The 25,399-nt window shown below is 36.9% G+C and overlaps 2 protein-coding genes across 2 annotated transcripts; both read right to left on the reverse strand.

Moving 5' to 3' along the window:
* Nucleotides 1-287: 287 nt before the first annotated feature.
* Nucleotides 288-1,693, reverse strand: LOC113304642 (vacuolar-processing enzyme gamma-isozyme-like). The gene is made up of 5 exons (XM_026553784.1): nucleotides 1,402-1,693; nucleotides 1,221-1,306; nucleotides 1,082-1,121; nucleotides 749-958; nucleotides 288-482 (listed from the first exon to the last, which is right to left on the reverse strand). The coding sequence occupies exons 1-4, from the start codon at nucleotides 1,688-1,690 to the stop codon at nucleotides 756-758; spliced, it is 618 nt and encodes a 205-aa protein (XP_026409569.1). The 5' UTR covers nucleotides 1,691-1,693; the 3' UTR covers nucleotides 288-482; nucleotides 749-755.
* On the reverse strand, nucleotides 1,683-6,385 carry LOC113304641 (DEAD-box ATP-dependent RNA helicase 7-like). The gene is made up of 13 exons (XM_026553783.1): nucleotides 5,745-6,385; nucleotides 5,041-5,175; nucleotides 4,793-4,933; nucleotides 4,570-4,681; nucleotides 4,238-4,308; nucleotides 3,991-4,145; nucleotides 3,765-3,876; nucleotides 3,487-3,588; nucleotides 3,325-3,385; nucleotides 3,064-3,232; nucleotides 2,856-2,952; nucleotides 2,671-2,765; nucleotides 1,683-2,468 (listed from the first exon to the last, which is right to left on the reverse strand). Exons 1-13 carry the CDS (start codon nucleotides 6,273-6,275, stop codon nucleotides 2,117-2,119), a joined length of 2,133 nt encoding a protein of 710 aa, XP_026409568.1. The 5' UTR covers nucleotides 6,276-6,385; the 3' UTR covers nucleotides 1,683-2,116.
* Between the last annotated feature and the right edge of the window lie 19,014 nt (nucleotides 6,386-25,399).

The raw sequence follows: 25,399 nt of genomic DNA on the forward strand, positions 1-25,399 counted from the left end.
ATTTTAAAACACTTACATAACGAATATAAACATGACTATCAAATTATACATATTTCTTATACAAATAATATTTAATTAAAAGGATAATTTTAGAAATGCCTCATTGTTAGATGATATTGGTCATCTAATTCGGAACAAAATTTAAAACTAACTAGGCCATCTAATTTGGGACGGAGGGAGTACAATGTAGAGAGATTCAGTTTTGTATTCTATCGGATAATCTCCCAGTGTTAATATCATTAAAATTTTAAACCCAGTGAGTCTGTACTTCCATTAAGATTCTCCGGGCTTGTTTCTGTTCTGTTTCACTGATAATAACTCGGAAGATTCAATAGTATTTCTATGGCTAATGGGATCGATTACTTTATATTTGGCATTTCTGCATTTCAATGGTTCCTTTTTAACTTGCCTCTCCAGTTTTGCTCAGTAATGATAATATAGACAAAGTTTTTAGTTCCACAGTGGGTCTCAAAGGTCCTCACCTGCACCAAGAAATATAACATGTCAGTGGAAGAAGTTCAACACTACATTCCCAATCTCATGTTTAAAACTTGGAGATGACACAGGAGCTTCCTCACAAGCATTAAGAAAAAAGATTCCAGACTGAAGTAAAATTCCAAGCCCGCGAGAAGCAGATCACAGTATTTAAAAATTAAAAGTCATCTTGCATAAGTGATGTTGGAGTGTTCAAATTGAGTAAAAAGGACAAATGAAAAGCATGAAGAAAAATGAGGATGTAGTCGCTTACCATGGTCTTAACTCTTAAGACAGTCCCAGTCATCTACAAGGGGTTGTCCAGCAGGACGAACAACTTCAAGTACTCGAGGACCTTTTTCAAACCCAAATAGAAGCTTTCCAATGCTGCGGTCGACGTGCATCCGGTGAGGCATTACCTCTACAGACTGCTTTTGTGCTTCAGCTTTCCTCTGAGAACCTTCTGGGGCTTTTCGGTACTGTGCTGATGAGAAAATTGAAAAATGCAATACAAAGGGGATATATAATCCAACAAAAGAAAATACTAAATTACAAAGTAAAATAAGTGCCAGAAATGAATGATGCTGTGGTTGCATAAATATTTAACCTTTTGGAAGAATGCCATCACAAGCTTCGAGATAGAACACCTACAAGAAACACAGAAAGTAAAGTATGCAACATAAATCACTACTTAAGATATTCCTTAAAAATGACAAACACGCATATTAGAAACATTAGGAATTTACCAAGCTTTTATACGCTCCTAAAGAATGCTTTTGCTTCAAAACACCAACCAGATCATCTGCGTAAAAATAAGGATATGTTGGCATCCCTGCACTCCAAAAAATGTGAACAAATTACACTTCCCAACAACATATAAAAAGATGCATTCGTCAGGGAGGATAATTCGACAGTTAGAAGATTCACCATCAATCCTTTGCGAGTTCCCTTTTTCAAACCTTTTCCGATTTCTTTCGCCCTCTATAGATGGCCGTCGTACGTTGAGACTCTTCCTGAGGTCCCATAGCCGGCAATGACTTCCTCGGAATCTTTGAAAATCACATAAGAATCCTGCCAAGTTTTTTTTTTTTTTGGTCACTGGTAGTGATTGTACTACAATGGCACCTGCCAAGTTCAATTTCCGGATACATACCACAAGAAGTTCACGGAAATTAAGAACCGAAAAAACTGGACAAGTTTCAAAGATCTTTAACATAGAAACGGTAGAAGTATATTCTCAATCAAAGCTCAATATCTCTACTACAAGTTTTAGTTTAACAAATTATGACAGAAAATGAGAAGAAAACATTACTATAGTAAAGAGACTTGTTGTATCTGAAGTTCTCAAGTAAAGCTGAAAAGGGGACAAAATCCAGCAACAAAAATTTAATGTAATATTACTACCAACATAAATTTAGAATCTTAATCCTCCTGTGAACTGATAATTAACCCAGAGCAAAAAACTATGATGCGTTGTTGTTGCTGCTGATAAAAGTATACTTTCCACACGTCCGAAAAGGCCCACGTTGAGGCCACAGTTCCTCCAGAAAGATATTCATAATTTCCATATAATGAGGCTAAAACAATCTTATCTCCAGGAAATGATTCCTTCAAAGAAAGTTATCATCATACTAGGAAATTATTACCTTCCCCATCTGCCACCGCCGCCACCTCCTCTTCTATCTCCTCCCCAGCTACCGCCACCTCCTCTTCCACCGCCGCCACCACCATATCCTCTACCGCCGCCACCATATCCTCTACCACCGCCACGACTAAATCTACTGTTGCCGCCTTCCTTCTCTTGCAACTTAGGCAATTCTTTCAGAACTTCAATACTCACATTTGCTGCATTTTCCTGACCTGCAAGATATGCATCTAGATCTGCAGTAGGCACGTCAAATACTGCACCCCTCCCATCTGCTGTAAGAGTTAGACCTTTCACAGCTTCAACCTGATTTTCGGGCAAGAATCTCCTCAAAACGCCAAACACAAACCTGGGAACAAAAATGGGTCAAATTGGTTAGTCAAAACACTAATTTTATCAGTAAAAAAGCACAACTGATAAGAAAAAAATAAAATAATAATTGGTAAAACTGATCATGTGAGACAATTACAAGTCCTCGGAATCAAACTAATCCCTATAGTAAAGTAAAGGACTTAGGGTCCAAAGTGCATAAAGCTGTAAAGAGCACTCACGATGGTGAATAGACTGGTTTTCCAGCATCGAGTTGTACTGTAACATAGTTTTCCATGGAATTAAGAAGCGATCTATTCTTTATTTCAGTATACCCCTGCATCAACCCAGTAGTTTCAGTAAAGATCATGCATACAATGAAATACAAACGTATAAAGTGAAAATTGAGAAAGTTGCCGTTGCATACAGATGCTTTGGCTAGGGCCTTTGAAAGAAGGTCAACGGCAGAGAGTCCAGAGGTTTTAATGAGCTTCTCAGCTGCTGACTGAAATGCTGGAATAACACTGCATTCGAAACGGTACATAATAAATATAAGCAGATATTCCAGAAGTAAACTGACCGAAATTGAACATGGTAGCATCAGAAGAATTGGCCAAACGGTAGATAATATATACCTGTCGGAAACTTCAAGGATAGCTGCGGATATCTCATGAGCAACAGAAGTTGCGATATCGGTGGCTTGAGGAGCCGATATGTGCTCAAATTTCACACCAGCATCTTTTTCTATTCTAGAGATGTTATGCTTCCTTGGATCATAAAGCATTACAGCAACTCCAGTGTTGCCTTGGAAGAAAAAGAAAATCAATTAGTTATGCTTGAACTTGTCATCGATGTAATAAATAAATATAAACACGGAGCGAGTTTCATATACATACCGGCCCTTCCAGTACGCCCAGAACGATGAATGTAGGCTTCTACATCTCGCGGAGGTTCACACTAAAAAAAAAGCAATGAAATATCAATACACAAGATTCAACAAACGAGACTACACAATCCATCTAGTGATGGCATTTCCATATAAAAGAAAAAGCAAATACCTGAATGATTAACTGGACGTCATTGATGTCCAAACCACGGGCTGCCACACTGGTGGCTACTAAAGTCATGAACTTGCCGGCCCTGAACGCAGCGATTGTGACCTGCAACGCAACCCTTCAAATTAGAGAAGGAGAACGATAATACAAGCACAAAAAAAATGACTTAACAACAACAAATCATCTTCGACAGTTATCATTACTATTGATAGGGCCATAGAACGATCAACCAAGTGTGAACATAAAATATGCCAACTACACCAGAACTAGAAAGAACTTACCTCACGGGTGGCTTGTTGAATATCTCCATGCAAAGCACGCGCTCCAGGCAATATCCCAGAAAGGTCAGAAGCACAACCCTTGGTCTCAGTAAAAACTATTACCTTGCCGCCACTGAAATTAGAAGTGATTAAATAACTCATTTCTAATGTTCTATAAATGAATGTTCACTTCAAGGAAAGAAAAGCAAGATAACCATTGCATAAGAAAGGAAAGGAGATAACTAACCTGCCATAACAACGAATTACATCAGGAATGACTGTTGCTCTGGCATCTCTAGAGCATGGCATGACAATATGTCTAACATTTACACTGGCCTTTATTTTCTCATTTCCAACAAGATCTACAATCTTCTTGTCGGGTTTCAAAAACCTAGTAGTGATCTGGCAAATGACAACAGGAGCATGAATAAGACATGTGATGTTAAAAAGAATTGAAGTATCAAGATAGTACATCCCATGGTTTGAAGACCCACATTTTTAATCCGTGGTGGTAATGTAGCACTGAAGAGGAGTGTCTGGACCGTCTTCAAATCTTTAACCTTTCCTGCAATACCAAATTGAAAGTTTTTTTAACATAAGTGCACAGTGAAACTTCAACAACAACAACCATGAATGCTTTCAGTATGAACCACAGAGCCCAAAAATATTTTTCTTACATACATAAACTCATACAAAAAACACATCATCTGGCCGAGCAAAAATACAAGATATATAAAATATTACTCAAGAGTCTCAGCAGACTTTCCATGCTTTTCACAACTTAATTATTAGAAGATTATAAAACTTTAATCATTGTAACACGTACCGAGAATAAGTTCAACATCATCAAGAAAACCCATGTCAAGCATCTCATCAGCTTCATCAAGTACACGGAATTTTAATGAGCCAAAGTCAAGGTTTCCCCTCTCGACATGATCCTGCACCAGGATTTCTTGAAGTCAGCATAAAACAGTAACGATATTACACAAATTTTCTAACAAAATCTATATAACGTCATATGTTGAGATCCATCATGAGCAAATAAATACCTTTATTCTTCCAGGAGTTCCAATAACAATATCAACCCCCCTTCTCAGTGCACCTTCTTGAGGACCGTAAGGAGATCCACCATATACACAGCAGGTAGTTAACCCGAGTGATTTACCATATAACTCAAAGTCAGCAGCCACCTGGAAACAAAAGATAACAAGATAACATTAACACAACATGAGGTTATGTACGCTAGCTAGCCAAAAAAATATACTGTACTTTATTTAATAATGACATTTTACTGTACCTGGTGTGCCAATTCCCTTGTGGGTAAAAGAACCAGAACACTTGGGGACCTTCCGTAACCTGTCCTCCGTGAATCTTTTGCGGGACCATTAATTAAGGATTCCAATATTGGCAACACAAATGCAAGAGTTTTTCCCTATCAATCGAAAAAGGTAAAGACAGGTTTAATATAGGTGGTGTGGTATATCAAGAAACAGGTAAACAATAAAACCTATAAGATTTTCCATCTGTACAGCAAACAACTAAACTAAAACTATATGGTTTCAGTTCCTAGCATGTGAAATATTGATCAGGGGTATACTGCAGAATCCATGTCAAACAATAAAAACTATATAGTTTAGATGCTCCAGTATGAAAATTTCAGCATCCAAATTAAACATTGAACCAATAAAAACCATATAGTTTTAGTTTAGTTGCTAAACCAAATGCCCAGCAGCGATTAGTATCATGTTAAACTAGGATTTCACATAGAAACATCCAAATAAAAACCCTATATGTTACAAAATTAAGTGTCAATGAAGCAGTGTAATCAGTTTCAAATAAAATCAGTTTTACAAAATTTAGCACCTTCACCTACAATTCTAACCATGTTTAACTAAGAAAAGGTGCAATTGAGGTGTTAAATGTTAACAAATCATACACAAAATACATCAGCATACACAAAATACATCAATTTCTGACTAAGAATGATATCTGTATATATACCTGACCAGTACGAGCTCTACCGACTAAATCAAACCCATCAAGAACATCATTGAAAGTCATAGTTTGAATCTGAAAAAGTGCTTTAATATTATTAGCTTCCAGCTTGGCTTTCAATGGCGCAGAGATCCTAAAATTCTTCAGTGCATTAGGATCCTCTTTTTCGACATCATCTTTAACAACAGCAGCTCCATCATTCCCTTTCTGTTTCTTAGATTTCTTAGCAGTTCCATTCTCAACAACAGACGCAGACCCATTTTCAATTTCCACAGCATCCTCCTGCTCTTCATCATCAGCTTTCCTCTTCTTCTTTTTTTTCTTCTCTGTAGATGCCCCTTTCATGGAATCATCACTATCATCAGAAATTTTCTTACTTTTCTTACTTTTCTTCTTCTCTGATGAAGGAGAAGCTGCTGGGGTTCCATTATCAGTACCGCCATTTTCAACTTCTAGCTTAATCTTCTTCTCTTTCTTAATCTTCTTCTCTTTAACTTCATCCATGAAGTTGATATCAGAAAGTGCTATTGAAGGCATAATAATATTAGACTGAAGAAAGATTTGATAAATTGAAGCTAGGGTTTCTCCGGGTTAATGGAGAAGTGCGGCAGTGAAAAACACAGCGCGCAGCAAAGAGAAGGAAAAATTGTTAGTTAGGGTTAGGGTTTTATAACGAAGAAGAAAGGTTTTTCTGGGTCGTATTTTTTATTACCGATAATAGCCTTGCAGGAATATGCGGTCTGAAAGAGAGAAAATAGCCACACTGACCGACTCCTGGCAAGTGGCGGCACTGCCAATATTTTGGGAAGTGTCTAGGGCTTCTCGTGGGCTGATTGAAAAATTAGGGTTTATGAGGGATATATTTGGGAGTCCTGTTAGAAAAAACGGAGGAATTCGGTTGAGTTGAGTGGACGTCAGTAACAAGTCCACCTGTCCTAGAAGAGTGTTGGTCACGTGCATATGTTGAAGATATTTTTAGTATGCCGTATTGAAAAATTAGCGGGCGAACCCTTGCCCAGCTCCCATAGTGATTCAACATTCCCAAAACAAAAAATAAACAAAAAATAAGCCGTTGAGCGACCAATAGTTTGGTGTTATCCTGGAAGCGCCAAATCATTTGGCGCTCGACCTAGTCAACGTGGTCAAAGCATCAAACCATTAGTCAATCGAGGATTATTCCTAAAACTAACAGCAGAATCGATTTTCCTCACTTTCTTTTCTCCATTTTTTGATTTCAAACCCAAAACCTAGTTTTGCATATTTGATTCGTGGGATAAACTGAAGTTTTTTTGAACAAAAATCAGAAAGAGGTAGCTGCTAGTTGTAACTGTGGTTCTTTTGAGCCTATTTTTCACGATTTTCATCCATAAAAAATAACAAGGTATGTAGAACAACTTTGAGTTGATTTTTTTTTATGTTTTTGTGATTTTTGATTTCAGATTAGTTACAAACATGCGTCACATATGAGTTTCTATAGTGAGTGGCTCCCCTTTACAATTGGCGGGAAAGACGAAAAACGCATCGGAATTGAGTGGTTGGAGACGACATATTAATAAGTGATTCCAAAATTCATTTATCACTTTCAGTAAACTATATGAAGTTGAGTGTCTCCTCATCACTCTTTCATATCCCGACCAGAATATGAGATACCAATAAGAATATGAACTACGTCATCTGAGTGTCAACGGAGTGTAGCTCAAAAAATGTCAAACAAATATTTAACTTGAGAGACCAATGGTTTTGTGCTTATGTAGGGAGCCTAATGATTAGTCGCCCGGCGCCTAACCATTAGTCGCTCTAGAGCATATTTTCTCAGAATATCTTGCGGAGTGCCAAACCATTGGCTGCTAAAGCAGTTTTTGGAGCGTCAAATCAATGGTCGCTCCTATGTTGATTCAAGACTATGTTCAAGCAAATGCTTGAACCTTATGTTAATCAAGTTTATGGCAACGCTTTTATAACGGTTTTTAAGTTGAATGTTGAAGCACCATAGAGGAAACCCTTACGGGGTTTACCAAAATTTCTCGAAAATTATACTTGTGATGGATAATTAAGCTGTTCTTATGGAAATGGGTTGTACCTATCGAGGGATTTATCCCGCAAAATCAACTCATACTCACAAATTTAGAACGCGCAGTTGGGGGATATAGGAAAAAGACAAAAACGAGATTTAAATAGTAAATCAGAGTCACCCTCTATCCATGTAATTTATATAATTCTTAATCTACCCTTCACTAATCATGTTTAATGGTTAATTATAATTAGTTAAGTTAATAGATTAGTTTGATAATGATTAGTATAAATCATTATCATTGTATTTGTTGATGCAACAACATTAAATCAAGATATTTATGATCATGAAGGTTTAGGTGAACATACAAGTGCTCCAATTACTCATGTACAGGTATTAATGTATTGATATTTGATTTTTTTTCATTGAATTCGTCATTGTTACGCCTGAAAAACTCAGTGTCGGCATGGTAAAAGTATAAATACCATGCCGGCAAGGCCCAAATCGGCATGGTATTCATATTTTCACCATGCTGATACACAATATCCACCAATTTTGAAATTGTAAGTACACTGCCGGCACAGAAATTTCATTATCGAGCATGTCGGTGGTAGTGTCGGCATGGTACATTGCTTAACATGCTATGCCGGCACATGATGCAAATTTTCCAGAAACTTGAGTATTTTTCACTTGCCTTTCGGTATTGATAGATTTCTATCGTGCATGCCGGCAATTAATGATTTCGGCATCATATTCATACTAAAAACAGTGCGGGAATGTAAAACGACATTGTGTTCATACTAAAACTATGTCGGTACGCAAAACCGGCATTGTATTCAACTGAAACTGAAACTGAAAATTTTCAGTTACAATTTTTGATTCTAAACTAAACGAATTCTTTTAAACAAATCGATGATTAGCTTTCTTTTCAATGAGGCATATTTATATATAATAGATTAATCGCCGATTTTTTTTTGAAACAACGATGAAACCGTGTTGAAATCAATGATGGAGAAAATAAAAATCAAATAAAAGAGCCGGCAGAGAAGGAGAAGAGAATAAGAAGAGAAGTTAATATACTAAAGGGTATTTTAGTATTTTCATACCCAAAAATCAACCATTAACAGACACTATAGGATGGGATAGTAATTTATATCCCCTATTAATTTTTAGTATCCCCAGTTGCGCGTTCCAAATTTACAGGGATGGGAATTTACAAAGCCCACTTTTTCAGGGGTGGATCCCATAATTATGTGAGATTCATTTGATTACGAGGGATTTCTCTTTCCATTCCTTTAACATTTCCGTATGGAAAATACTTGAGTAATGCTTTAGAAAACTAGACTTGTGATATGAATGATTACAACTACGTATTTTGAAATTCTTTTACAAACTTATTTTTTGAATGTTGGTTGCTATAAAGTTTTGGATGCTATGACCCACTCTTAATATGTTAGACTTGGCTAGTTCTCATAATTCTAATGGAGCCATATATAGTTCATGGACTGCACGTGATAATGATATTGTTTAGTTAGAAATTGCGGCATTAAAATTTTGGTTTATTTGGAAGGAGAGGTGCAATGGAGTCATATATAGTTCATGGACTGCACGTGATAATGATATTGCTTAGTTAGGAATTGCGGCATTGAATTTTGGTTTATTTGGAAGGAGAGGTGCATCGGAGTCTTTCAAAACAAAGCCACCACCAATATATGTAAACCTCTTTGTCTATTCAGAGATATTTGAGTTTTTGGTACAATAATATTCATCGAATAAGCCTACACTTGGGCAAGAAGCCTAATATTAATGTAAATGAACTTAAGTTAAACTTTAATATTGTTGGGATCACTGAGTCTGAAATTGTATTTTCTCTCTTATGAGTACACGAACTCATCACTTGAGTTCAAGGACTTAAAAGCTTATTGAGTCAACCTGATACACTATTAGCTTTGGATTCATTAATTCTTCTTTAATTTACAATGAGAAATTTTCACACGCTTCTGAATTGTTTTTTCTTAGCTAATTCCTTCATATGGAAAGTTTTAAGTTCTTTCTAAGAACTTATTTATCTTGAGATTTAAGCGTTTAGATATTCTTTTAGATAATACATATTGTCCATTTTTATTAGTTTAAAGTTATCTTTGGTAGTAATTCTTTTCATAGAATTTACTTGATCTAACAATTGTCTAAACAAGTGAAGTATTCAAAGTCGTAACCAAGTTATGCTTCATGAAGAAACTTAGATCTTTAGAGAGCGAATTTAGCCGCAACTAGTATACATCGTGTAGGGATTGAGATCTAATTTGCAGAAAGTCCTCTATTTATAATAATGTAACAAGATAGATTGCTTAAGGTTCAAGGAAATTTTCTTAGGACCAAAGTAAGTTCGTGAACTAGTTTCCATGTTTAAAAATTTACCTTGATCCAAACGAAACTAAATTTCTCATCATATATTGATTCTAAAGAATGAAAATCATGTAAGAATGTGAGAAGTTTGCCTTGTAATACAAAGAAGAACGTGCACCCGCGTATTTATCAATTAAAGAACTGTGCATAAAAGTTAGCTCATGAATAATCAAGTATGGTTCGTAAATTATAAACCAATGTTGGAGTTCAGTAACACCCAAAAACAGGCCAGTTCGCGAACTATGAATAGAGATACGTGAATTCAATATATTTGAATAGTCCAGAAACATACCCAAAAGTGCATCGTTCGCGAACTGAAAAATCAGTTCATGAAAATTTGTCCACCTTGGAGTTCAATAGTATCATTAAATTGCATAGTTCGAAAACTAAAAGAATCAGTTTGTAAAAAAAAGTACAATTTGACGTTTTTAGGCTTATATTTCACAGACATAGTTTTTTAACAATAAAAAATATTCTCAACCTCAAAAGTGATAAGATCTATGAACATCCAATGCTTGAGTTCATGTTTCGAGATTTGTTAAATACAAGTTTGAACTCGAAACTTATTCTTTGTGATTTATCATATACTAAGGCCATACGACATTGTCTTAAATATCAAATGGTAGAAGTAATGAGTAAATAAGATAGTCAGACTTTACAATATCTTTGTTGACGAAGTTCTCACAGATATCTTCATTTTTATTCATTCTTTAATCTTCAATGGTATTCAGTGATTTCTGATACTCAACTACCATGCCTAATCTTAGTCTAAGATTGACTTTAGTAGACTATAAATCAAGATACATTTTTAGTCATGTAATATTTACGAAAAGCTTAACATATCAATACTTGTAGGTTCAAACGAGCGATGCTCTACCAAGGATCTTGATTTCAAATTGAGTTGATACTTGATGTTTTGGTCTTTTCCAGATTGATGATTTTCGTTGTAATATACTTTTTCAATTAATTGTAATATAGTGAGATTTTAAGGAAGAAATCCTCAACTATCACCATGGTATCAATGACATACCCTATAGAATAACCACGGTAGTGGCGGAAACATGGGCCATGCTTATGGCGGACAGAAGCAACACCAACAGCAAAAGTTTGCTTAGAGTCAAACCCACGAAACCTCGTCCATTTCACTACTACCTGGATCGAGATACCATCGTGCTTGCAAGATATAAACAACAAAACCAGTGGCTTATTGTGATGTATTCTGCATCATACAACCTACCACATTTATAAAGAGGACAACTAGGCGACATACACACTATCAAATCAGGCGGCAAGCCGAAGTCAACAAAGATCTTTTAAAACTATCTTTTGGGAACACGTAGTCCCTACTTTTTATATATAATTAATGACTCCATTGGTCGTATCATAACCATGCGCAAATTCTTTTTAGCTTAAATCATTATATCTTGCAAAAAAAAATAGGGGCGATTTGATGAAAATTGATATTCTTCTAGTGACATAGTAATATTCATCAAATTCTGTATGAATTTACTGGAAAATAGAATATCTAAATTAGTTTGAAGAGAATTTCTTAATATAATGAACTCTAACTTTCTTAGATAATGTACAATAGATATCTAGATAAACGTGGTATACTAGATCTAATCTTGGAAGAACCTGGTGAAGAAGATTCTACAGACGCTCAACGTCAAACCAAAATAATGAGAAACTTTTCTCTCAATCAAGCACCCTCTATGAATCCTCACAAAATTCATGCTAATCCACCAAGTAATATAGAAGATGACACTAATACTACTGTTAATACCATCACAGCTCAAGAGATGGTCTACAACAATCCTTTAGCTATGCAATCTGAAGCCACAAATGATTACCATGGAGAAACTGCGCAGGTATACCACCAACTTAAGAATTTAATTTACATAATTAATCTTTCATCTAGTTTTGTTTTTACCACATCTCATTTTATTGACTCTTATCATCCTAGTTATTTACTCATGAAGATTATTGCTTGGAACTGTGATGGCTATGCATCCAAAAACACTAGAAATTATCTTGCTGATCTTAACAAGATGCTCAAACTAGATATTATCTTCCTTCAGGAAACCAAAATAGACTCAAACAAAATCCTAAACTTTATTAGACCTCGGAATTTTCCAAATTCTTTCTTTGTACCATCCATTTGTAAAGCTAAAGGCATTTGTTTACTCTGGAAAGATGGTTTTGAGTTAAACATCATTTATAGTGATAAAAACATGATTCATTGTCTTGTTTGTAGTGATCCATCCAAAACTAAATGGTTGTTGTCTTGTGTTTATGGTTCACCGTACCTACAGGAAAAGAGTCATCAATGGAATTTTATTATAGATATCTGTGAAACTTATAACATTACAACCCCTTGGATTTTTATATATAGGATATCTCAATCTTACACTTCATAGTGAATAAAGAATCAATGGTACCATCTCTTCCTCTAGTACAGTTGCTCAAACTGTCCAAGAAACCGGTCTTTCTGATTTAGGTTTTCATGGAAACCCTTACACTTGGACTAGTAACAAACATGGAGCAGGTAAAATCAAGACTAGGTTATATAGAGCCCTTGTACACTCTGAATGGTTAATATACTTTCCTAACTCTTGTCTTAAACATCTCCCATTTCTAGGATCTGATCATTGTCCTATATTTTTTGACATGTCACCAAATGATGTGACTAACTCTAGAAATTGGAAAAATTTTGAATGTTGGTTAAGAGATAAAACCTTCCTGTCACAAATCAATGTTGCTTGGGCCAAGCATTTGCACGGTTCTGTAGCTTATTCCTTTGGAGCAAAAGTTATCATAGAAAAGAAGAACTATATCTCTATGCAATGGAACCACATTCGGCAAATATACATGAAAAACTTAAGGCATTACAAGAGTAGTCGAATACTCTTCAACAATTTGATATTAATTCAGTTAACACAAATAAGGTAACAGAATTGGAGAAGGAAATAGAGGAATGGCACACCAGAGAAAAAGATTTTGTAGACAAAAGGCTAGAGATACACTTTTCATGAGGCAGACCAAAACACAAAGCACTTTCACCTCCAAGCTAACAAAAGAAGAACTATAAACAGAATTGAGTCGCTACAAAAACCAAATGGTAGCTGGTGTAATAGAAGATCTGAATTAGAATCTCTTTTAAACATTCACTTTCAAGGTATCATGACTACAACTGAACCAATTAATAATACTGATCTCTTGAATCAACTGCCAGTATGTATTTTTGATGAAGATAACGCAGCTCTAGAGAAGATACCAGATGAAGATGAAATCGTTCAAGCACTAAAAAACATGAAGTCGTGGGCATCACCGGGTCCGGATGGATTTTCCCTAGGTTTCTTTCAAACACAATGGCCAGTGATAAAATACGATGTTATAAAAATGATTCAAAGCTTCTTTGCGTCTGGAAGGATGTTAAAAAAAATGAACAAGACGAACTTGTGTTTAGTACCAAAAAACTAGACTGCCTCACACTCTTGGTGAATATCGGCATATTGCTTTATGCAATTCAATCTACAAACTTATCACGAAGACCATGGCAACTCGTCTAAAGCACCATCTTGAAAAATCATATCTCCTATGCAGGCAACTTATGTTCCAGGTAGGCAAATTGGTGACAACATCACGCTGGCTCAAGAAATAATACACTGCATGAAGAGGAAAAAGACTAAAAAATGTTTCATGGCCTTAAAATTAGACATGAGCAAAGCCTTCGATCATGTAGAATATATCTTTCTTGATAATGTGATGGCAAAACTGGGTTTTGGTTGCAAATGGCGTCAACTGGTGTATGAATACATTAGTACAACAAAAATACATATACTTCTAAATGATTCACCGTGTAAATCATTCAAACCATCAAGGAGGATTCGTCAAGGTGACCCACTGTCACCATATTTATTCCTGCTAACAATGGAGGTCCTTACAGGAGCTCTATCAAAAGCAGAACAAGAAAATAAAATCCAAGGTATCAAAATAGCTAAAAATGCTCCTCAAGTTACTCACCTTTTGTTCGCAGACGACTGCTTACTGTTTACGAAAGCTTACATTCATAATGCAAACAATCTGTTTGATAGCATCAACAAATTCAGTGCTATCTCGGGCCAACATATTAACTTTCAAAAATCTACAGTCTTCTTCTCAAAAAACATAAACTCGCGTCATTTTAGGATTTTATTAAGGAGACTCAGAATGAAGAAAATGTCTCTTGAAGAAAGATACTTGGGTATTCTTCTTTTTCTAGACAGAAAAACTTCTTCTTTTTCTAGTATAGTGGACAACATGAATACTAGACTAACAATATGAAATGGAAAATTCATAAACCAAGTTGGTCGTTCTGTGATGGTTAAAAATGTTATCAACAGAATGGCTTCTTATCAAATGAGTGTCTTCAAGATTCAGGAGACAACACTGAAGGAGATGGATAAAGTTCAGCGTAACTTCTGGTGGGGAAGAAAGGATGGTAAAGGCGTTTGTCTACTCTCTTGGCCTACCGTTGGTAAAGAAAAATGCAATGGATGTATGGGTTTCCGAAATCTTTCTTATTTCAATCAAGCCATGCTCGCAAAAACAGCTTGGAGATTATGTAACCAACAAGATCAACTTTGGGCAAGAGCACTGAAGCAATGTTATTATCCAAACAGTAATGCCTTGCATGCAAAGAAAAAAGAAACTCCACTTGGGCCTGGAAAAATATCTACAATGTTATGCCCTTTATTTTGGGTGATTGGAAATGGTAGTAAAGTTCACATATGGTTAGATAAATGGATTTCGTGTAAAACTAGACCTTCTCTTCTTGCAGTCTCATCTGAAGAAGCAAGCAACTATACACTAGTTTCAGATTTGATCGATTAAGAAACTAAGGCCTGGAAAGTTCAGTTGGTTCAACATCTATTTACACAAGATGATGCTGAAATCATTCTACAGATTTGTATTCCTGTAAAAAATGAAGACAGACTGGTTTGGACTCTTACAAGGTCTGGGCAGTTCTCCGTCAAGTCAGCTTATATGAAACTAATGGATATCAAGCACAACAATGATATTCAGTATAATGAGGTAATGGATAGATTTTGGAAGAATCTATGGAATATAGATACTCTGCCTCAGGTCAAGCATTTCCCATGGAGGTGTATATATGATATTATTTGTTCCAATGAAAGACTAACAAGAGTTTTTAATTATAGAGGAGAGATTTGTAATATGTTGTTAGAGCATTGTTCGCTCGAACTCTAAAGCGTTGTTATCTCAAGCTTGTTGTCAAGTTTAGTTTCCAAAACTATAAGTCTTGATTTCTAGTCTACTTACAGCTAAGTCTCCGATTAGGATATAAAGTGTAGATGAGCATTAAACTTCACGGTGTTCGTCGATTGAAGACGAAGAACTACTAAAGGGAGATTGTGGAACTTCATCAACAAAAGGTATGTGGAGACTTGAACTCATCTATCACTTAAAAGCCTATCTACTCTATCTCTTATTTGAGACAAAAGTCGTATAGCTATATAGACTTCGATTATGCACATTTGATACTTTGAGCTAAGTATAACTAGCTTACATATTTCTAGAAATTTGTGTTGGTAAGCTTTTCTTTAACCAAGTTCATCTTATATTCTTGACGAAAGTCAAAGGTGATCATGTGAAAATCGCCTTGTAACATCTTACATGATTTGTGTGAGACGGTCATTTGATGTAGACTCAGAATGTTTCATATTGATCATCCGATCACTTGAAAACTGGTTTGAAGCTAATAGTTTGTGTGAGACAGCTATTATCATCTTGTAAGAATGTTTCAATGATTGACATGGGAGTTTAGAACACTTAATCATAATTGGATTTAAGCACAATATGCGCACTTGCATATGTAATTGGTCCAAGAATGGAATACAGTATGCATACCCGTATGCGTACTGGTGAGGTCAGGTAAAGTCCGGGAGCTAGAGTATGCGTACATGTACGCGTACTGGCGAAGTCAGTTGAATTCCGGGTACTATAGTATGCGTACATGTACGCGTACTGGAATCAACTGAAGTTTCTGTACGACAGTATGCGTACTCGTTTGCATACTGACGAACACAGTCCAAGTCCGGATACTTAGGTATGCGTTTGCATACTTGAGTAGGTTATGTTCTAAAATCGGTTTGTTTATGAACTAATACATTTATATATTAAGAAATGCAATCTTTTGCAAACCGTGGCTATAATGTTCATGAATTGATTCGAGTGAATCAAAATCGATTTTGCTTCAATTATGTCTTGTATACTTCTATGAGAATATAAACAATTGAACAACTCTTGAACTAGTTTCATTTGAGTCATTTGAACTAGTTATGGTTAAGATGAATAAGGTTGATATGAAAGTGTTCATATGGCTAACTTCGTTTAACTATTGTTGAGCCAACAAAGGTGCACACGTTTAGGTACGGTTACTCATATCAAAATGAAGTCACTTTTCATTTGTGTGTAACAAGCTAAGTTCAATCTAACGGTTGAAAGATATTAGCTTGAGTGTAATCAGGTTCTCATCTAACAGTGAATATTGAATGCTTTGTTACCAAGGTAACATTGATTGCAAATCCTGATTTGAAGACTATATAAGGGATAACTCTAGCAACTGGGAAACCTAATCCTCACACCTTCTGTGTGATACTTTGCGACTAGAGTCGATTCTCCTTTAACCTTAGTTTTTTAACAGACTCCGTTCTGTGTGTGATTGATCATAAGAGATTCAAGTTGATTGTGTGCAGGTGTTTATTGAATCTAAGAAGATTTGAAGATAAAGAAGATTGCTTGTTTGAGTTCATATTATTTGGTGTGCAAAAAACTTGATCGGCTGGGGATCCAACTATAATCGGTTTATCTTTGTGATAACCTTGATTGATTAGTTGAGTAGATCAGAATCAATATATTATCTTTGTGACTAAGAAGTATTGATTGCAAAATCTATACAATTACTTTGGTAGTTGTATTGAGATAGATCTAAGAACCTGACAAAGAAGTTTATTGGGATAAACAAAAGAGCCTTTGTCAAACTCATATCACTTGTTTGAAAAGAGTTGTTACCGAACATATTTGTTGTTCCTTTACTGTTTGGAATACGAACCAAAGGAATTGTTCCAAGTGCGTGACTGTTAGAGCATTGCTCAGTCGAACTCGCATGCGTTGCTATCTCAAGCATGTTTGTCAATGTTAGTGATCAAAACTATAAGTCTTGATTTCTAGTCTATTATAGCTAAGTCTCGGACTAGGATAGAAAGTGTAGTTGAGCTCAAGGACTTCATGGCGATTCATCATACAAGTAGAAGAACTACTCAAGGAACCGATGGAACTTCTCGACAAAAAGGTATGTGGAGACTTGAACTTATCTATCACTCAAAAGTCTATCTACTCTATATCCTACTCTTTGAGACAAGAAGTCGTATGCTATATATATAGACTTGGATTATACACATTTGGTATTTCGAGCCGAGTGTACCTCGCTTATCTATATCTCGAAATATGTGTTGGTAAGCTTTTCGCTTCGATCAAGTTTATCTTTACCTAGTGACGAAAGTCATGATATGTTTTGAAAAATGCTTTGACGAGAAATGGTGTAACAACTATATAACGTCCTCTAAAAATGTTTCAATGATTGAAATGAGAGTTTAGATTACATAACCAATGGTGGACATAAGCATTGTTGTGGAAACACATTTATGTATAAGTCCTATTCCTTGAACCAAAGTTTGCGAACTTTGTTGATCAAGAGAACCGGAAGAATGGCGTGAGCCAAGTCTGCGAACTTAGTCCGTGAACTGCCGAAGTTCTCAAACCCGAGAATTTCTGCTAGAGTTGACAAACTACTTGCGTGAAGCTAAGTCCGCGAACCTAGTCCGCGAACCGACGAAGTTCCCATACCCGAGAATTTCTGCTGGAGTTTGTAAACTCTGCCCGGTAACTTAAGTCCACGAACCTAGTCTGCGAACTTGAGAAGGTTATATATCCGAAGATGATTTATGAACTTAAACTTAAAAAGACTAAGGAATTCAGTTTGCAAACCGTGGCTATAAAAGTTCATGAACCGATTCAAGTGAACCAAATCATCTTTGCTTCAATTGTGTTTTGTGTAGTACATGATATTTTCTTGAAATTGAAAAACTCTCTAACTAGTTCATTTGAAGTCATTTGAACTAGTTATGGTAAAGAAGAACATGGTTGATATGGAATGCTCATATGGCTAACCATTTGGTTAACTATTGTTGAACCAACAAGTGCATACGTTTGGGTACGGTTAACAAACCTAGAAGCTGATAGACACATTTTTGTGTCTAATTTGTCTCGCTTCTATATATTTATAGTGCTCATTTTTGTACTTATTATGGTGTTTTATGTGTGTGTAGGTATCTTTGTCCAATAAAATATTTTGGAAAAATCGGCTCGAAAAGTTGTCGAAAAGCGCCCGGAGGACACATGCTATTCGGACTCTCACTATGGATAAGGGGTACCCAAATTACTAAGGGGCACCCTCAGGACACCCTCAAGGCAGATTCTATTCGCACCCCTGCTCTGGATAGGGGGCGCCTCTTCTTCACAATTCAAATGAAGCTTTTTGGCGGGAAGCTGTTGCAGCAGCGAAGCAGATCTGGAGATCGAATTTTGAGCGATTTATAAGGAGATTCAATGGCTTGTTTTCGTTGGACTGGACCTGTGATAGCATAACATGGTCGTTGTGATTGATTGTACCCAACCAATTGGGCTAGATAGGCCGGGAGAAGCAAACATAGGAGGTGAAGTTTATCGGAGTTGTTATCGTCTTTTGGGTGAGATTATGTCGGAGTTTGACGTGGAGATGGATTGGGATTATCTTGATTCATCGAAACAGGGTTGGTAATCCCTTTAGATTCGAAAATAGAAAAGGAAATCATCGAGTTGGCTAAAACAGGGAGTTCCGTGTATTCTCGGATATTTTGGTTTATGTATGGAAGTACCAGAGGATTTTACGTTATGAATTGAGTCCTTATTCAGTCTAAAGGGAGTACTTGAGAGTTTGGAGAACCAAGTTGACGCGTAGATAAGCTTGGAAGGGAAAGAAATCCTGAGACTTGAGGTGGAGAAAAAGATAAGAATAACCGAGGATTTCTTGAGATTCAATCGACCTGTGGGCTATAAAAGGAGTTCGGATAGGTCATAGAAGGGTTACGAACAGTTTGGGGTAGTTTAGAGAACCAGAGGAGACAAAAATCACGAGTTGCAGGAAAGCTGTTCTGCTAGTGCTGCTGAAGAACACGAAGAACATCAACCCACGCCCAACTGTCGCAGAACACTGTCGTTGTTCTACAACACTTTGCTTCTATCGTTATTGTAGCAGTCTTATTCCTTCTGTTTCTCTTGTAACAGTCGATCTGCAACACATATAAACGTTGCGATTGAACTGTTTTACTCCCTTTGAGTCTCTTCACCTTTGAAAACACCTTTTGAGCAATGGAAAAATATTTTGAACCTGTTTTTGATATGAGGAGCTAAACCCCATTGTTGAGGCGATAGAGGAAGCTATTTTTCCAATAAAGAGCGGTATTTTCTATTTATCTTATTTATTACAATTATTTATATGATTATTTTCCTTGTTTGAGAATTGTTTTAATGATTTTTATTCAACAATTGTGATTTCCATTGATGGTATATGCTTGGACTTAGGTTTTTGATATCCCATGCTTTTGATTTACACTTGTTATTTTAAAAATCTACTTGTTGCAACATCTTAGAATCAAATTAAACGAAAAAATTGAATGAATATAAATATTGGATTTAAATCACTTTGAACTTGGAAAATAGTGGACTCTTAGCCTCAGTGTTCTTTTAATATTGATAACAACATCATCTTTGTTTGAGTTTTCTATTTTTGTTTTAAAATTTAAGTCTATATTTTATCCTTTGCAAGTCTGAGAATCGAACCACTTTTATCACTATCTACAATACCATCAATTTTTGGCGCCGCTGCCGGGGAACGAACCTGGGTCTCCCACGTGACAGGCTGTGGGTATCAAAGCTCCACTAAGCTTCCCTCGCCTCGATTCAACTTACTTTGACTCGGATTGATTCCAGAGGGGTTTGCTCAGATTGTAACGAGTTCCTTTTCGAAAGAATAGGAGATGGTCTAGAAACAACCTAAGTGGAGCCATCATGCTTTTGGTTTGCTAGAAATTTAGGTTTGATTTGGTTGAGTCAGCCTTGTTTTGTGTTTGCATAGAATTCCCTACCTTATTCTGTTGCATGCCTGAACGTAAAAGAGACGCCCTAAGTAGATTCGTTAAAGAGAAACCTAGTAGTTCTAAGCATCTCGATTACCTCAATTTAGAAAGTCCGATTCTTGAAAATTCCATTTTTGAACGTCCGTTTGAGGAGAAAATCCCTGATAGTCTAATAGCGCCAAAAATGGCAAATTTGAAAGCTTTTTTGAACCCTACTAGGACTACTCGTCCCTCGTGTATCAAGTTACCTGAAACTGAAGCAAATTATGAACTTAAGTTTGGAACCTTACAGTTGCTCCCAATCTTTTTAGGGAAAGAAAATGAAAACCCCTATTTCCATGTTAGGGACTTTGAGGAAATTTGTAGTACCCTGAAAATTAGAAACCTTGATGATGATGCTTTGAAACTCAGGTAATTCCCCTTTTCCTTAAAAGATAAAGCCAAGTCGTGGATGTATAGTTTGGCTTCCGAATCAATTGAAACATATGAACAACTTACATCTTCCTTTTTGAACAATTTTTTACCTAGGCACAAAACATCGTCTATTAGGACGCAAATCTGCACGTTTTCGCAACAAGAGGGAGAGTCTTTGTATAGGTATTTGGAAAGGTTCAATGATTTATTAGCCCAATGTCCTCATCATGGTTTAGAAAAGGTTAGGTTAGTTCAGATCCTTTATGAGCGTTTAGATTATCCCACTACAACTACAGTAGAGTCGATGTGTACAGGTGGGTTTGAAAACCAAACAGTTGATGATGCGATGACATATTTGCATGAAATCGCCGAAAAGACCCAACAGTGGGAAAGCAATAGGGTACCCTAGAAAGCAATTCTTCTAGGCAGAGGAAACGTTAATAGGGTAGAAAGAAGCTTTGAATCAGATGCCAAAATTGCTGCTATAGCGAAAAGGTTAGAAGCTTTAGAAGTGGGTCACACTAGTGGTAGATTGGAGCCTTTTTGGGAAGGACAGAATAATGAAGAGCAAGCCAATGCTCTCTATAATAACACTAGGTATGATAACCGTCAGAAGTTTGACCCATATTCAGAAACCTATAATCCTGGTTGGAGAAACCATCCGAACCTTTCATGGTCTAAGGGCCAGAGTCAAGGTCAGTTTAGTAATTCTAATGCTCCCCCAGGTTTTGGTTACACTAAGAATTCATCAGGCCCAGAAAATAAAACGACTAGCTTAGAGGAATCTATTAAGATGTTAGCAAAAACTCAGGATATGTTAGCACAGAACCAACTTAGTTTTCAATAGGAAACCAAGCAGAACTTTCAAACTAGTGCTCAGAGCCTTGCTAAGCTAGAACTTCAAGTCAGCCAAATAGCTAAGACCTTAAGTGAGAGAGATAACGGAAGGCTCCCTAGTCAAACTCAACCCAACCCTAGAGGAGTTCATGAAGTAGGTGCAAAACCATCGAATCAATTGAATGCTATTAGAACCCTTAGGAGTGGTAGAGTAGTAGACAATCAGGTAACCATGCCCGATAGTGAACATACTGTAGTTCACCCCTCAGGATCTCATCCCTCAGGACCACTAACTGAGGGGACTGATAAAATTTCCGATGATGTCAATTCGGTTCCCGAGAGGTCTGATTCTGTGCCTAGATCCCCATTTCCCCAGCTATTAGCATCAACAAAGAAGGAATCGAACTTTAATGACATATTGGAGGTTTTTAAGCAAGTTACCATAAACCTTCCTTTATTAGATGCAATTAGGCAAATTCATGATTATGCCAAGTTCCTAAAGGATATGTGTACGCGAAAACGAAAACTTAGCGTCCATAAGAAAGCTTTCTTAGCTAGTCACCTAAGTTCAATCATTCAGAACACCACAACTCCAAAGTACAAAGACCCAGGTCCCCCTACCATTGCTTGTACAATAGGTAAACACCGGGTAGAAAAAGCTTTACTTGACTTAGGAGCCAGTGTGAACTTACTGCCGTACCATGTGTACTTACAGCTAGGACTTGGTGAAATGAAACCTACTCAGATAACACTGCAGTTAGCTGATAGGTCTGTCAAAATTCCTCGAGGTGTTATCGAGGATGTTCTTATTGAGGTCGACAAGTTTATTTATCCAGTGGATTTCGTGGTCCTAGATACCCAACCTGTCCCTGACCCAGAGAACCAGATACCTGTGATTTTAGGTCGCCCATTCTTAGCTACGTCTAATGCGATCATAAACTGTCGAAATGGTGTGATGAATTTATCCTTTGGTAATATGACTATCGAAATGAACATTTTTAATGTCAGTAATCTACCTTATAAGCTAGATGACACATGTGTTAAAGAGGTGAATATGATAGAATCCTTAGTTCAGGAGTCATTACCAAACATCTTGTCTGAAGACCCATTAGAGAGTTGTCTATCCCGTTTTGGTTTAGATTTTGACGATGATAGTACCATTGAACAAGTGAATTCTCTATTAGATTCTACCCCTGTGTTAGACACTGATAGATGGAAAGCTAGGTTCGCACCATTACCAGCTTCTGAGACTACCTCAGTTCCTTCCTTAGAAGAGCCCCCTAAGTTAGACCTCAAACCACTACCAGATAACCTGAAGTATGTGTTCTTAGGCCCATCTGAGACTTTACCTGTGATTATTGCTGCCGACTTGGATAGTGATCAGGAAAGTAGGCTAGTAAAAGTACTTCAAGATAATAAGGAATTTTTAGGGTGGTCTATAACAGACATTAAGGGTATTAGTCCTACCGTTTGTATGCATCAGATTCATTTAGAGGAAGACTCCAAACCGTCTAGGGAGATGCAACGTCGACTGAACCCTAACATGAAAGAAGTAGTTCGAAAAGAGGTGCTTAAGTTGTTAGATGCGGGTATTATCTACCCAATTTCAGACAGTAAGTGGGTCAGCCCCGTTCAGGTTGTTCCCAAGAAATCAGGTATCACTGTAGTCCAGAATGAGGATAATGAGTTAATCCCAACCCGAGTGACCACGGGATGGCGTGTCTGTATCGACTATAGGAAATTGAACAAGGTCACAAGGAAGGATCACTTTCCCCTTCCTTTTATCGACCAAATGCTAGAGAGATTAGCAGGATATAGTTTCTATTGCTTTTTAAATGGCTTTTCCGGATATAATCAGATCGTTATTGCCCCAGAAGACCAAGAGAAAACCACTTTTACATGTCCCTTTGGTACATTCGCGTATAGACGCATGTTTTTCGGGCTGTGTAATGCCCCTGCGACTTTTCAGCGTTGTATGATGAGCATATTTTCTGATATGGTAGAACGGTTTTTAGAGGTCTTTATGGATGATTTTTCAGTGTTTGGTTCATCTTTTGATGAGTTCTTGCATCATTTGACATTAGTGTTGACTAGGTGTAAGGAAAAGAATTTAGTGCTTAATTGGGAAAAATGCCATTTCATGGTTAAATCAGGAATTGTTTTAGGGCACATCATTTCTTCAAAGGGTATAGAGGTAGACAAAGCCAAAGTTGACCTTATTAAGACTTTACAGGTCCCAAAAACCGTAAAAGACATTAGGCCATTCCTAGGGCATGTAGGTTTTTACCGTCGATTCATTAAGGATTTTAGCTTGATTTCTAGACCTCTTTGAAATTTGCTTGCAAAAGATGTTAAGTTTGTCTTTGATGATGCTTGTTTAGAGGCTTTTGAGAAGCTTAAAAATTTACTCACTACCGCTCCCTAGTCCAGGCACCCAACTGGAACCTACCCTTTGAGATTATGTGTGATGCTTCAGATTATGCTATAGGCGTTGTGTTAGGTCAACGAGTAGACAAATTACTTCATGTGATTTACTATGCTAGCAAAACTCTGAATGATGCCCAATTGAACTATACAACTACCGAGAAGGAACTGCTAGCCATCGTGTTTGCCTTGGATAAGTTTAGATCCTACCTATTAGGTTCTAAGATCGTAATCTATACCGATCATGCTGCTTTGAAATACCTTTTGTCTAAGAAGGAAACCAAACCTAGATTGATTAGGTGTATCCTATTGTTACAAGAATTTTCTCCAGACATTAGAGACAAAAAGGGTGCTGAAAATGTAGTAGCAGACCACTTATCCAGGTTAGTTGTTAGTTCCCCTAGTGATGCCCTTCCTATAAGGGATAGCTTTCCTGACGAACAATTGTTCTCTGTTTCCCAATCACCTTGGTATGCAAATATAGTGAATTATATTGTTACTGGCCGTACCCCTCAACATTGGGGTAAACAAGATCGTTCTAGGTTTTTAGCCGAGGTTAAGCATTTCCTTTGGGACGATCCTTATTTGTTTAAGTATTGTCCCGACCAGATTATTAAGAGATGTGTACCTGAGAGTGACCAGTCCAGTATTCTCTACTTTTGTCATGAACATGCTTGTGGGGGTCATTTTAGTGCTAAGAAGACTGTTGCTAAGATATTGCAGTGTGGATTTTACTGACCTTCACTGTTTAAAGACTCCCATAGTCACTGTGTTTCTTGTGATCGTTGCCAGAGGTTAGGAACCATTTCCCGTAGAAATATGATGCCTTTGAACCCTATTTTGGTGATTGGGGTTTTTGATGTGTGGGGAATTGATTTTATGGGTCCATTTCCTAATTCTTTAGGTTATCTTTACATACTTGTCGCTGTAGACTATGTGTCTAAGTGGGTTGAGGCGGTTCCGTGTAAAACAAATGACCATATGGTCGTAATTAAGTTTTTGAAAGAGAATATACTTACACGTTTTGGTACACCGCGAGCTATAATTAGTGATTGGGGTTCACACTTTTGTAATAGACCGTTTGCTCTATTAATAAAACAATATGGTATTACCCACAAAGTAGCTACCCCGTATCACCCACAGACTAGTGGTCAGGTAGCGGTTTCCAATAGGGAAATTAAGCGTATTTTAGAGAAAACAGTTAATCCTAATAGGAAAGGTTGGTCGTCGAGGCTTACTGATTCCTTATGGACTTACCGTACCGCGTTTAAGACACCCATTGGAATGTCACCCTACCGTTCAGTATTTGGCAAGGCATGTCACTTGCCTGT

The sequence above is a fragment of the Papaver somniferum genome, chromosome 8 (genome assembly GCF_003573695.1).
Source record: "Papaver somniferum cultivar HN1 chromosome 8, ASM357369v1, whole genome shotgun sequence".
Lineage (NCBI taxonomy): Eukaryota > Viridiplantae > Streptophyta > Magnoliopsida > Ranunculales > Papaveraceae > Papaver > Papaver somniferum.